Source organism: Sus scrofa, chromosome 4, assembly GCF_054392235.1.
Source record: "Sus scrofa isolate SSC_HxYL_T2T_F1_AM1 chromosome 4, Sscrofa_HxYL_maternal_Yorkshire_Landrace_v2.0, whole genome shotgun sequence".
NCBI lineage: Eukaryota > Metazoa > Chordata > Mammalia > Artiodactyla > Suidae > Sus > Sus scrofa.
The window spans coordinates 132,706,254-132,719,719 of NC_139386.1; the positions used below are offsets into that span (position 1 = coordinate 132,706,254).

The 13,466-nt window shown below is 43.8% G+C and overlaps 1 protein-coding gene across 9 annotated transcripts in view; it reads right to left on the minus strand.

Annotated features, from left to right (window-relative positions):
• GBP2 (guanylate binding protein 2, interferon-inducible) overlaps positions 1 to 13,466 on the minus strand; it is a 264,757-nt gene that overhangs the window by 234,843 nt on the left and 16,448 nt on the right. For 4 of the 9 annotated variants that reach the window (XR_014842734.1, XR_014842732.1, XR_014842735.1 and 1 more), the window contains exons 8-13: positions 12,700 to 12,912; positions 10,305 to 10,407; positions 9,788 to 9,981; positions 8,508 to 8,674; positions 3,305 to 3,352; positions 1,730 to 1,924 (exon numbers count right to left, since the gene is read on the minus strand). Coding sequence is in view for 3 of the 9 variants with exons in the window: in NM_001128474.1 (NP_001121946.1) it covers positions 8,558 to 8,674; positions 9,788 to 9,981; positions 10,305 to 10,407; positions 12,700 to 12,912 (627 nt within the window). In the remaining 6 variants the exon portion in view is untranslated. 9 annotated transcript variants of the gene reach the window in all.

Consider the following 13,466-nt stretch of genomic DNA (forward strand, 5'->3'; position numbering starts at 1 on the left):
GAAAGGACTCTTGTCCATTGTCTCAAAAAAAAGAAAAAAAAACCTCCAAAAAGGAGATGGGTAAATTGGCCTTTTCACAGGTTATAAGTATAAAGAATTTACCGTTATTTATCTTTATATTGTACACAATTCACAAAAAGTTTCAATTGTCTTTGGAATCAATTTTTTGTTCCCTGATATAGACAATAACTTTTATTGGTCAGGAGAATAAGCAACTGATTTCTTAGCATTAATCCTGTTTCAAAGTAGTCCTGTCCTACTTTCATTTTCAATCTCACTCATATTAACCACAAAGGAAATTTCACACTTTGTCCTGAAACCAGCAAAGCTTACACTTTATGCTCACGAAGAAAGGTGGGGATAAATTTTTGACCTTAACATTTAAAAAAAAATAATCAGACAAGATAAGAAAAGAAATGCAAAGGAAGAAACAGGCAGAATTTTTGCATTCCTGCCCAGTTTTTCTCAGTCTTAAACTCTGTTGATATATTCGCTTGTCATTTGAGGATCTGACACTATTTGCTTGAAAGCTTCAGTAAGAAATTAATTTTAGATCAAGCCTCTACAGTCCACTGATTCTGCAAAAGAATCTAAATTCCCGACCTGACTATAACAGAGCAGATCAAGGCATGTTTTAATTTTTCTCTGTTTTTGAGAAAAAGCATTGATAATTGGCAGCCTCAACTGACTTTTCCATTAGCCTAAGGACTGCTCCCAAAAGATTTTAACTTTTTTAAATTAACACACAGTAAAGGAACAGAAAAATACTGAGCTCAGAATTGCACAATGGTTGAAATATCACAAAATGAACACAGGCCAGTAATTACTATCCAATCAAAAATCAAAATAATCTCAAACCCAGAACTTTTCTTGTAACCCTTCTGAACAATGCCCCCCTCCTTTTTTTTTTTTTTTCTTTTTATGGCTGCACCTGCAGCATATGGACGTTCCCAGGCTAGGGGTCTAATCGGAGCAGAAGCTGCCAGCCTGCACCACAGCCACGGCAACACTGGATCTGAGCCACATCTGTAACCTATGCTGCAGCTTGCAGCAACGCTGGATCCTTAACCCACTGAGCAAGGCCAGGGATCAAATCCACATCCTTACACACACTATGTCAGGTTCTTAACCCACTGGGTCACAACGGGAGCTCCAAACCCCTCCTCCAGCCCATAAGTAATTACTGCCTGACCTTTAACACCGGAGATCAGATTTGCTTGTTCGTGAACTTTACATGAACAGAATCAAACAATATGTATTCTACTGTGTCCAGCTCCTTTCACTCAATATTACCAGTGGGGATTCATCCACACTGTTGGATACGGCTGTAATTTTGACATTTTCATGCTCAAAGTCTTCCTCTGGGAATCACAAGTTGTAAGTAATATTGCACAAATATACTACAGTACTACAGTTTACTTATGTATTTACTGTTGGTGGCCAATTGGGTTCTTTTCACTGCTGAAGTATACGTTTTGCAGCTGTGAAAATCATATTTATCTCTTTAGTGCACATGTGCATACATTTCTGATAGCAATATCTTTAAGACTGAAATGGCCAAGTCCTTGGGTCCTTATGTGACACTTTGGTATCTAATGCCAAACAGTTTCCCCAACTGGTCGATTCCACAAACATACAAAACCTACTAGATTAGAGCAGCAATTGTTTTATTTCTCACCGTGTTGCGAGCTGAGTGGGTCTTTCCTTCCCTGGACCTGCCTGGGCTCACCTGGGTGGCTGCATTCTAGCGGTGAAGTGGTAGGGGCTGCGGGAACTTGCACTGCCTCGTCCACACGTCTGTGGCCTTAGCGGGGCGGAGGGAAGCCTGGGGCCACTCTCAGCACTTGGGCTTTCACGACGCCGCAGAGTCTGGCCCACGTTTTCTGAGTCAGTCGCAGACTGATTTCCGTGTTATGGCGATTCACTGCAAAATTGAATAGACTGTTAACTGGTCCGGCAAACCCCAGAGGTCTGTTGTAAGAGGAAACAGGTCTTGATCATGGGGGGGAAAATGGCTTTTTTTTTTATCATTTTCCTCTGAGGAGTTGGGAAGCCAAATAGGAGATGGCGTTGGCACCCTACTAGAAACAAGACCTCGCAAGTCAGAAATTATCACCTCTACAATGAAAGCAAATCATTCTTCCTCATAAGGAAACACTAAAACCTAGGGTGCCTGTACTCTGTGTTTACTTCCGGCTCAAAGAACTAAGAAATGTTACATCATGATCATGTCAAGGTGTCAAGATCAAGACGTCACTAATATCCAGCCCTGGTAAAAGAGGCCACACCTACAATTGTGTAAATAAACACACAATGGAGAGTAGACTTCAGAGGGAAAAAAATAAGCCATGACTCATCAGAGAATATTTCATGATGGTAGGTAGCTTCATTACCTGAATTTATTTATTTATTTATTTATTTATTTATTGTCTTTTTGCCATTTCTTGGGCTGCTCCTGCGGCATATGGAAGTTCCCAGGCTAGGGGTCGAATCAGAGCTGTAGCCACCTGCCTACGCCAGAGCCACAGCAGCTCGGGATCTGAGCCGCGTCTGCAACCTACACCACAGCTCACGGCAACGCTGGATCGTTAACCCACTGAGCAAGGGCAGGGACTGAACCCGCAACCTCATGGTTCCTAGTTGGATTCGTTAACCACTGCGCCACGACGGGAACTCCTACCTGAATGAATTTAAAGCCACATGCAAGCTAATACATATGGAGAAGATAAAGAATAAATTAAAAAACACATGGAGGTCAAAATACAAAAACAACATTCAGTAAAAAATTAACAGAGTAAGAGTCACATTGAGGTATCAGGCCTGGGTGAAAAGCATGTGGCTGCAGGTGCAGAACAGAGACTAAGAACCAGTGAGTGAGTAGACAGGAGGGCCTTGGCGGCTCCAGGGGCAGGCTGTCCAGGGAGAGGAAGAAGTCCCTGGGAGTCTGAACCCCTCCACCTGACCCAGACCCTGCCCAGGTAGACTCAAGAGAAACCTGGACCCAGGCTGTGTTAGGAGGGTCTGTGCTTCGAAGCACAGAAATAGGTCTGACACAGCATTTCTTCAGATAAAGGGCCTATTACTATCCCTGGGAAAGCTCAGCTTTGTTCAATCTAAAGACCTGCATGAGAAGAAGTAGAGCTTCTAAAGTGGGTTTTGCAATAAAGTCAGAAGATGTGAGATACTGAGGGAAAATATTCAATTTCTGGAGAATGAGACGCAAAAAATCCATAGAGGAATACAGTGCAGTACCCGCTTCCGGAGAGGAATTTGTCAAAAATCTAACAAAACCATAGGCTCTTACCTTTTGACTCAGCAATCCCACTTCCGATAATCCATCCTGAAGAAATGGCTGCAACAAAAGGAAAATAAACATAACAAGGTTTGTGTATTTGTTCATCGCAGCATGTTTGTAATTGCAAAGTATTGAAAATGGTCTCATAGAAAAGTGGTTAAATGAACTCTGGCATAGACACACAACAGTGGAAGCAGCTGCAAAAACTACAAAAGCTTTCTTTGAATTTACATTCTCAGATTTTTTAAATTTTCATTTTCATTTATTATTACTATTATTATTGTCTTTTTAGAGCTCTACCCACAGCATATGGAGGTTCCCATGCTAGGGACTGAATCAGAGCTGCAGCCAAGGCCTCCACCACAGCCATGGCAACACCAGATATGAGCTGCATCTGCGACCTATACCATGGCTCACAGCAACGCCTGATCCTTGACCCACTGAGTAGCAGAGATCGAACCTATGTCTTCATGGATACTAGTCAGATTCATTTCCACTGAGCCACGACAGAAACTCCAGTATTCACAGATTTCTGTATGTCTATACCATGAGGAATTTCGTGTTAGAAAGATGTGTATAAGAAAATATACATGTATCTGGTCATTTGTAGGAAGGAAATACAAGAAGGATAAACTGGAAACTAACAAGATTGGGTACCTGTACAGCATGACTGGAAATGATGTGGACAGAACAGAATGAAAGTTGGGATTGGAACAGAACAGTCAAATGGAGGAGGGGAATTTCTCTGAGAACACCTTTGCGGAAAGCATGAGTCTTTATTTTTTCTTTTCATGACTGCACCTGCAGCATATGGGAGTTCCCAGGCGAGGGGTCAAATCGGAGCTGCAGCTGAGGCCTACATCACAGCCATGGCAACACCGGATCTACATTGCATCTGCATACTATGGCACAGCTTGTGACAATGCTGGATCCTTAACCCACTGAGGGAGGCCAGGGATCCAACCCACATCCTCAGAGAGACAACATCAGGCCCTCAACATACTGAACCACAGTGGGAACTCCCGGAAGCACTGACTCTTAAGAACCCTGTTTCACATATCAGAATACAAATTATCCTTCAAATCAACCAATGCAATGGAAGACAAACTGGAACACAAGCAGGAGCAAATGATCCTGACTGCATTATAAACGAAAATTTAACCACATTGGCGATGGGATGAAGATGGCGGAATGGAAGGACTGGAGCTCAACTTCTCTCCTAAAAACAACAAAATTCACAACTAAAGGCTGAGCATTCTTTACCCAAATGGACCGGAAACCTTAAAAAAGATATCCTACTCCAGAAGAAAAAGAGGAGGACACACCAAGAGGTAGGAGGGGTGATTTTGCGATATAAACAACCCCATACCTCTGGGGTGAGAGGCTCCACAGACTGGAAACTAACTGGTTCACAGAGACTCACCTACAGGAGTGAGAGTTCCGAGCCCCACATCAAACCTTCACGTGCGGGGATCTGGCCCTGGGAGAGAGAGTCCCTGGAGCACCTGGCATTGAAGGCCAGTGGGGCTTGTGCACAGGAGCTCCAGGGGATGGGGCGGGGTGGGGGGGGGGGACGGAGACCCCATTCTTAAAAGGCGCACATGGACTTTCACGTGCACTGGGTCCCAGGGCAAAGCAGTCTCCATAGGAATCTGGGTCAAACCTGACTGCAGTTCTTGGAGGACATCCTGGGAAAACAGGGGTGAATGTGGCTTGTGGTGGGGGAAGTCAGCCGTACAATAAGACAACAGCATCAAATGCTTTCACTGACATGTGGAATCTGAAAAAAGGACAGACTGAACTTCTTTGCAGAACAGATGCTGACTCACAGACTTTGAAAAACTTATGGTCTCCGGAGGAGACAGTTTGGGGGTGGGGGGATGTGCCTGGGCTGTGGGATGGAAATCCTGTGACATTGGATTGTGATGATCGTTATAAAACTACAGATGTGATACATTCGAGTAGTAAAAAATAAATAAATAAAAATAAAAGTATGGTGTATAAAAAATAAAATAAAATTTCTCTTTGACTTTTTTGACCCTTTGGTAGTTCAGGAGTGTTTTTTTTCATTTCCACACATTTGGGAATTTTCCAGTTTTCCTCGTGTTATGGATTTTTAGTTTCACACCACTGTGCTCAGAAAAGATATTAGCTTTGATTTCAGCTTTCTTACGCTGGCTATTTCTTGTGACCTCACATCTCTTCTGGATCACGTTCCCTGTGTTTTTGAGAATATACATTTGGCGGCTGCTGGGTGAGGTGCTCTGAAGTTCTGTTCCATTTGGTCTAAAGTCTAGCTCAAGCACACTCCGTACTGATTCACTGTCCAGCTCTCTGACCCATGGTTGACCTTAGGGTACTGGAGTGCCTTTCTGTTATTATATTCTCTCCCTTAAGATCCATTAGTTTATGTTTAATATATTTAGATGTGCCAATACTTTGTGCATATTTATCTACAATTCTTATATCCTTTCAATGAATTAATCTCTTTTTTAATAAATAATGTTCACCTTTGTCCTTTATCACAGCCTTTTAAATAAGGTCTATTTTCTCTGAAATGGTGTGTTTGTTCCTATTCACTTTTGGTTTTCATTTGTGTAGAATATTTTTTCCATCTTCTCACTTTGAGTATATGAGCATCCTTAAACCTGAAGAGAGTCTCTTGTCAGCAGCACATCACTGGGTCATGCTTTGTGATCTGTTTGGCCTTTTGACTGGAGAATTTCATTCATTTACATTTGGAGTAATTATTGATAAGTAAGGACATGTCCTAGTAGTCATTGTCCTTTGGCTGTTTTGTGCTTCACTTTTTCCCTCTATCCTCCTTTGCTGTCTTTCCCTATGGATTGATGAACTTCCATAATGGTGTGCTTTGATTCCCTCCTCCGCATATTTTGTGTATATGCTATAGGGTTTTGTCGTTTTTTTGTTTCTTTGTTTGTTTGTTTGTTTTGAGGTTACCATGAGGCTTTCATAAAACAACCTACAGAGTAGCAGGCTATTTTAAACTGACCGCAGTGTAACGTTGACCACATACAAAACCTCCATGCTTTTACTCCCCTCCTCATACTTAATATTTTTGACGTGACAGTTTACTTTTTTTAATGTTGTGTGTCCACTAACAAAGTAGAGACAAACTTCTGTTCTTTAATCCTTTATACTAGAGTTGTGTGGTTACCGCGCCCCCCCCCCATCTCAGTATTAGAATATTCTGAATTTGACTCTATACCACCTTTATCAAGATGGGCTATATTTTCATGTATTTTCATGGTACAGCACAACAACCTTTCACTTCAACTTGGAGAACTCCTTTCAGCACTTCTCTAAGGCAATTCTAACAGTGATAAACTCCATCAGCTTCTGTTTGAGAATGTCTATCTCCTCTTTATCCCTGAAAGACAGCTCTGCTGGGCAACTTATTTTTGATTTGCAGGGAATTTTTTTTCTCAGCACTTCAGATATATCACTCCCCTCTCTCCTGGCCTGCAAAATTTTGCTGATAAATCTCTTGGTAGCCTCATTAGCCTCCTAGGTGGGGCTGGATGTGTTCCCTGATATGTGAAGTTTTTTTTTTTTCAGTTGATGATTTTAAAATTCTCTCTTGGCTTTGATTTTGTACCATTTTATCAAAATGTGTCTTGTGAAGACCATTTTGGCTTGAAAATTCGGAATACTGTATTAGCTTCATAAACTTAGATGTCTAAATCTTTCCTCAAACTTGGGAAGTTCTCTGCCATTACTTCTTTAAATAAGCTTCCTGCCCCTTTCTCCCTCACTTCTCCTTCTGAGGCTTGAATAACGCATGGAATTTTTTTCTCTTAATGATATCCCATAATTCATTTAGGCACTTTTGCCATTTTTTTTCTTTTGCTCCTCTGACCAAATGATTTTAAATACCCAGTATTCTAGACCACTAATTCTTTCTTCTGCTTAGTTGAATTTGTTCTTGAAGCTCTTTCTTGATTTCTTTAGTTCAGCCATTGTATACTTCAACTTCAGCATTTCTAGGGGTTTTTTTAAAAATGTTTTTTAATCTCTCTGTTGTACTTCTCATTTGTTTAAGCATTGTTCTACTAACTTCATTTAGTTGCCTGTGTTTTCTTGCAGTTCACTGAAATTCTTAAAATGGATTATTCTTCAGGCAATCTCTCAAGACAGTGGAATAGGAAGACCCTGAGCTCACCTTCTCCCACAGACAAACCCATTATGCCCAGGTGGGCAACCCCCAAATGGGAGGATAATTACAATTTCAGGGATTCTCCACAGGGAGCAAGAGGTCTGAGCCCTATTATCAGGTTCCCAGCCTAGGGGTCCTGCACCAGAATGAGCTCCAAGAATGACTGACTTTGAAGGCCAGTGGGACTTACTTTGCGGAGACCCAGCAGATTGTGGGAAACAGAGACTCAACTTCTAAAGTTCTCACACACTTCCCAAATCAGAACAGAAGCAGCAATTTGAAAGAAGCCTGGGTCAAACCTATCTGCTGATCTTGGAGAGTCTCCTGGAGAGACTGAGGTAGCTGAGGTGCTGAAGATGGGGAAGAGGAATCATCTAAGCAATACTAGGGATCGAGATGGTTGGCCATCCACTCATAAATCCTTTGGCACAGGGACAAGCGCTTTCCCTGCCAGGGTCCAGGCGGCCTCTCAGTGCCCACAGACAAGGCATTCTGCACCCCCTGGAGGACTAACTGCACGTCGTCTGCACCCTGGAGGGAATGGTCCCAGGTCTCCTTTCCTGGAAGACATCCTGTGACCCAGTGACCACTTGGCAGGAGTGATGCTTAACTGTGCTGCATGGCTTTGGTCACGCCCAGAAGATTTTTCCTGTGTTCGCCACACTCCAACTCCATCCCTGGACCAAAGTAAACCCTTGAGTAAGAGCGTATGTCTGAAGGTATCAGAAGGGTGGGGTGTGTGTGTGTCTTGGCGGGGAGCCTACTCTAAACAGAACCCGACTGACATCCACAAATTGGGTGTAAAATGCATCCCGATTATACAATTAAAAGTTTCTCTAGAGTCATCATGCATCATTTCAAATACAGGATCCAGTTAGGGATCGTCCTAATCACTAATGCTGTAATTGACCATGAATCGAATCACTCTGCATGTGAAACATGTTGCCTTCACTATTTATTTCATCCTTGCAGACTTTACAGGTCTTAAGCTTAGTTGAGTGGCAATGGTTTGGCATCTTGAAGTTGCTTGTTCACCTTGTTCTTAGCAGATGGAAGCTGGTTAGGGGATTTTGTTCCTTGGATTTTTAGAGAATGCTACACATCGGGAATGATTCACTGTTTCTTAACTGGATAGCTTTCATCTCTTTAAGAAGTTTCAGGCTCTCCTTCTTGAATCCCTGTTCGAGAAGACGTTCTTTTTCCTAAAAAGGAAAATGGAGAAAAACACAGGCGATTTGAAGTATTTCTCACATTTGTTAAATTAGTTCCCCTTTCCGTAGCTGCACTAATCCCTCTTAAGTTTCTGAGACTCATTTTGAAAACTTTTTCTCCCTTAACTTCCACTAGATCCTTCTTTCCTGAGTTTCCTCTGTCCGTCAGTAATTCTTCCGGGTTTGCTTTAGTGGCAGTAATGTTCTTCCGTTATACTTTCTAAAATATTAATGACCCAGAAATATTTTCATGGCCCTCCTACATCCACACACAACACAGTCTTTCTGGAAAATCTGTCTTTTTTGCACCTCAACTCTGATCTATGTAGTGTGGACTCTCAAATACATATCTAAGGAAAGAAGAATGATGGGTGAACTCCTGTAGGAAGGTTACTGCATGATTCAGAATCACAGATGTTTCATCTGCTCCTAAATCTCCTCAATCTGGTGGCAGAGATGATAAGAATAAGCTGCAGGGATCAAGCCTGCCCTGGTCCACACTGTCTTTCTGGGTGGACATCCTGACCCAGCACAGACTGGGAGGAGGGCCTCGAGAACAGGAAGGTCCTGGCAGCCTGGGTGTTTAATTACGTGGTTGATGCATCGATGGCCACGAAGCCTTCCTGCTCATGCAGGTGCCTCCAGAGATAGCGTCATACCACGAACGTCAGAAACAAAGTCACGGTCGACTCCAGCATGTGGGGAAAACAGGTCTGATATTTTTCCACAAGGGAGGACCCGGAGAAGTTACTCATCTCTCATGAAATTACACTTTCCTACTGGAAACGCGACACGCGATCATGTACCCGACGTAACAGGAGGACAGGATTACCGAGTATCGGCAACGCCACCCTGCAGAGCCTGGCAATGAAGAGCCCTGGCTCATTAGTGACGTGATAATGAAGGGTCCGTGAGATTTTACCCTGCCAGTAGACCTCCTTCAGCGACAGAGTGGACCAGGGGAAGGAGCAGTGAGAGAAGGAAATGCCTGGTAGCGTTGGGGCTAGAGGAGTCCTTCCACTGACATAAGGCTCCAACTTCTAAGCAGTGTTTTTGATTCAGCACAATGGAAGGTGACAGAATGGAGGTGACACAGTTAAATACCTGAAATTTAAGCGTAAGAACCCTCTCTTGCTCAGCCAGTAACTGAGCCCTCTCCTTTTCCATTTTCTCAGCCAGCTGTTTCATATGTTCATGAAAACTCTTCTCTTTCTCCTGCATCAACTGCTCATGCTTCTTTTGCATTTCCTCTGAAATTTTGTTTGCAGCTTCTAAAGATTCAGATTTCATCCATTGCACTGAAGAAGCAAAAATAGGCAGAGAAAGAGGAGGATTAAATTGTTACAGCTTTGTTTGCATTTCACTCCATTTTTTTGTTTGTTGGTTTTATTCTTATTTCATAGAGAAAACTTCTCATGCTGATTTTTTGTACTGAGTAATCAGAAGACAGCTGATCATAAATACTTATGATCAATACTTACGGTTAAGAAACAAACATCCCCTGAAACCATGAACTATACTTGCTATTCTTTGCTCTACAGCAACATTCCAGCGGACTGATGGGACCACCATTAACATTTCAAGGGCTTTCCCACTGTCCAGTGTTTTCAGCTGTTCTCACCTTCAATCTCTTTTTCCTTTTCTGTTAGTGACTGATCAGTCTGGAGAAGTGCAGCATCCATTCCCTCCCTGGAATCCAAATATGTCTTCAGGGTCTCCTCTGCCTAGTGATGCAGAGAAAGTCAAAATTAGGAACTAGAGCTAAGGCGTAAAGTAAAAGCCAACAATACATCTGTTAGTTTGACTTAATTTTATCACTCATTTTAGAATTCAAGTGCATTTCAAACCAAACTGGTTTAAAACCCAGCTCTGCATACATCCTTAAAGTTGCTTCGGAGTTCCCGTTATGGCTCAGTGGTTAATGAATCTGACAAGGAACCATGAGGTTGCGGGTTCGATCCCTGGCCTCGCCCAGTGGGTTAAGGATCTGGCGTTGCCATGAGCTGTGGTGTAGGTTGTGCAGATACAGCTCGGATCCCACATTGCTGTGGCAGTGGCATAGGCTGGCGGCTGCAGCTCCGACTGGACCCCTAGCCTGGGAACCTCCATATGCCTCAGGTGCAGCCCTAGAAAAGACACACACACACACACACACAAAAATAAATTAAAAATAAAAAATAATAAAATTGCTTCATTCCCAGTCACCCCAATTTCAGTCATTTAAGTTCGTAAATCCGGTCTTCTAACTGGATGGGTTCAAAGCCTCAGAGCTGCCTTCATGTCTTTCTTCTTCCCACAAATCCCACACACCGTCATCAGCTAAAGGCCTTTGCTCTGGCTGCAGCCTGACACCAAGCAGAGCCCGTCCCCGTCACCTGTGCCTCCCAAACACCTGGTCCAACAGCTCATCACCTCCTCCCTGGACCACGGCATGGGCTTCACACCTGGTCTCCCTGCTTCCTCCCACTCGCCTGCCCCTAGAGGCTGTTTTCCTCAGAGCAGCTCATGCTCTTATGTTCCTTCGAGAAAGATCACTTCGCTCGGATGCATGCAACCCTCTGCTGACTTTCCGACTCTTTCCAGTAAAACTGAAGCTCCTTTCGGGGTCTCCAGGGCACTGCCTTGTTTAACCCCTGGCCTCTGAACACCTTTCTCACTGGCCCGGCCACAGTTCCCGCCACGGCTCAAACATAAACCACTTCAGCCCCCTGGGCCTGTCTGCTGCTTGAAATCTTCTGCTTCTGATGTCGGCTGGACCCCCTCCCGGCTTCTCTGAAGCGTCTGCTGAAGCTGCCTCATCAGAGAGGTCTTCTCCGCGTGCGCATCAGACGGGCCACACGTCCCTCCTCTCCTGGGTCTGTCCCCGACGCGTGGCTTAGGTCACTGTGACCGTGATTCTGGAGCCGCCCCAGCATTTTCTCCTCCTCTTCCTTCGCAAGAGACCTCTCCTGCTCCACCTGAGCCCACTGTGGGCTCATCACAAGACGCTGCACATTCTCAGCCGCCTCCGTGGCAGCTGCGGTGACCCGATGATGACCTTCTAGCCAATACCCCTTATACAGAGGGCACTGGGTGGTACTTTTTGGAGATCACGTTAGAGAGAGTCGACCCAGAGAGCTTCTACTCTTCTGCTTTATCGGGTTTATTCCAGCAGTAACATGGAAGAAATGAGTGAAACCCCGGCACGCATCTTAGACCATCACTGACCTTGAAGATGGAAGCTACGTGCCCAGTATGCAGTATGGAGCAGAACAAGGAAGGAGCTGGGAACAGGATGATTGCGGAATTGTCTTAGCAACCTGGACTCTCTGCCTGACTTCTTTCATATAAGAGAGAAAGCAATTTTGTCTTTTTAATGCACTCTTGTTTCACTTTGTTTGGTTTTTAAATAACATGTACCCAAACCTTATTCTAACTGCTACAACCAGAGGATACTGGCAAAGAAGAAGAGCTAACAGCACAGAGTCTGCTACAGGTGCTTCCATTCCATCTGCACCACATGTTACCTGTACATTATCTCATTTTCTTATTAATAAAATGGGAATTTCTATAACATGTCCTTCATAGGGTTGGACGTGCGAGGACTAAATGAGTTAAGCCCTTTCATTTCCTGAAGCAGGACAAGCGCTGTCTGTGTGAACTGCTATTGTTATTACTTTTGTCTAGAATCTATAATTTGTTTATTGCTGATGAATACTTTGAAAGAATTGGCTTTTTTTAAAAATTGCCCTAACTGAAGACATGTGATAAGACCTGGCATAGACATAGGCTCAAGTAGATAACTGATGGATGACTCAATGTCCAAATTATTGAATAAATCCTACAATCCCTTTGGGAGCTTCATCTGCGCTTCCAAGGAGGAATCTGCACGGTGTCCTATGGGAGTCTCTCCTGCTTCCCATTTTTCCTATGTCTTCACAGAAGAGATGAGTGAAAGGCAGAGGCACCGTGAACCAGCCACACTTTGGTTGCTCCCACTCAGCAAGTCCCCAGAAATGGTACAGGAGGTGGTTTACCTGTATCCCCTTTCTGGGGGCCTGATAGTACTTATTCTTTAGCTCCTGCCTCTTCCGAATAAAGAGACGAAAACCTCCTGGTTTAGAGAATGTTCCCTGCTTCACATCTTCATACAGAGGCCCAAAAATATCTTGAAGTAAAGTCATGCAGTAATCTGAGGAGGCTTTCATGTTCTGGTCACAAAAGTCATCGAGTTTTGCTTCTAACTGTTCCTGTGAAGTAAAAAAAAAAAAAAAATTACATCCTATTTGAGCCGTGACGAGGATGCTAACCACGCAACGAAGACTGGGAAATGCTTCTGCTGCAGACACTGTTGCACAGAACCACGGCCAAGCCCTCACCTGCTGGGAGAGTCCACAGTGCCCCCCAAACAGTGCTGCTGCTGGGTGTCATTATCTGAAGCTTTTTTCCCGTATTATTCCGGCTTCAGAGAAGGACACTCAAAGCACAGACACGGTCCTCCGTGGAACTTCTCAAGTCTCCCATGTCAGAAATAGCTTAGAGCACTCATGTCCAGCAAGGCAGGCCTGCAGGGTGTTCCTGGTTCCACCACTTTGTGACTTTGTGACACTCACCTCCCTGAAACGAGGGTCCTTCCTGCTGAACCAGGGGAAAGTGTGTCTATCTCAGAGATTTCACGTCAGGATTATGTGCAGTGCTGCAAGGCATTAAGCCCAGGGACTCCTCTGTACGTTCTTAAAAAGCGCCAGTGAGGAGAGATGCATTCTTTCAGGTGGCAGTCCTTTGAACATTTCTCTGTAAGACT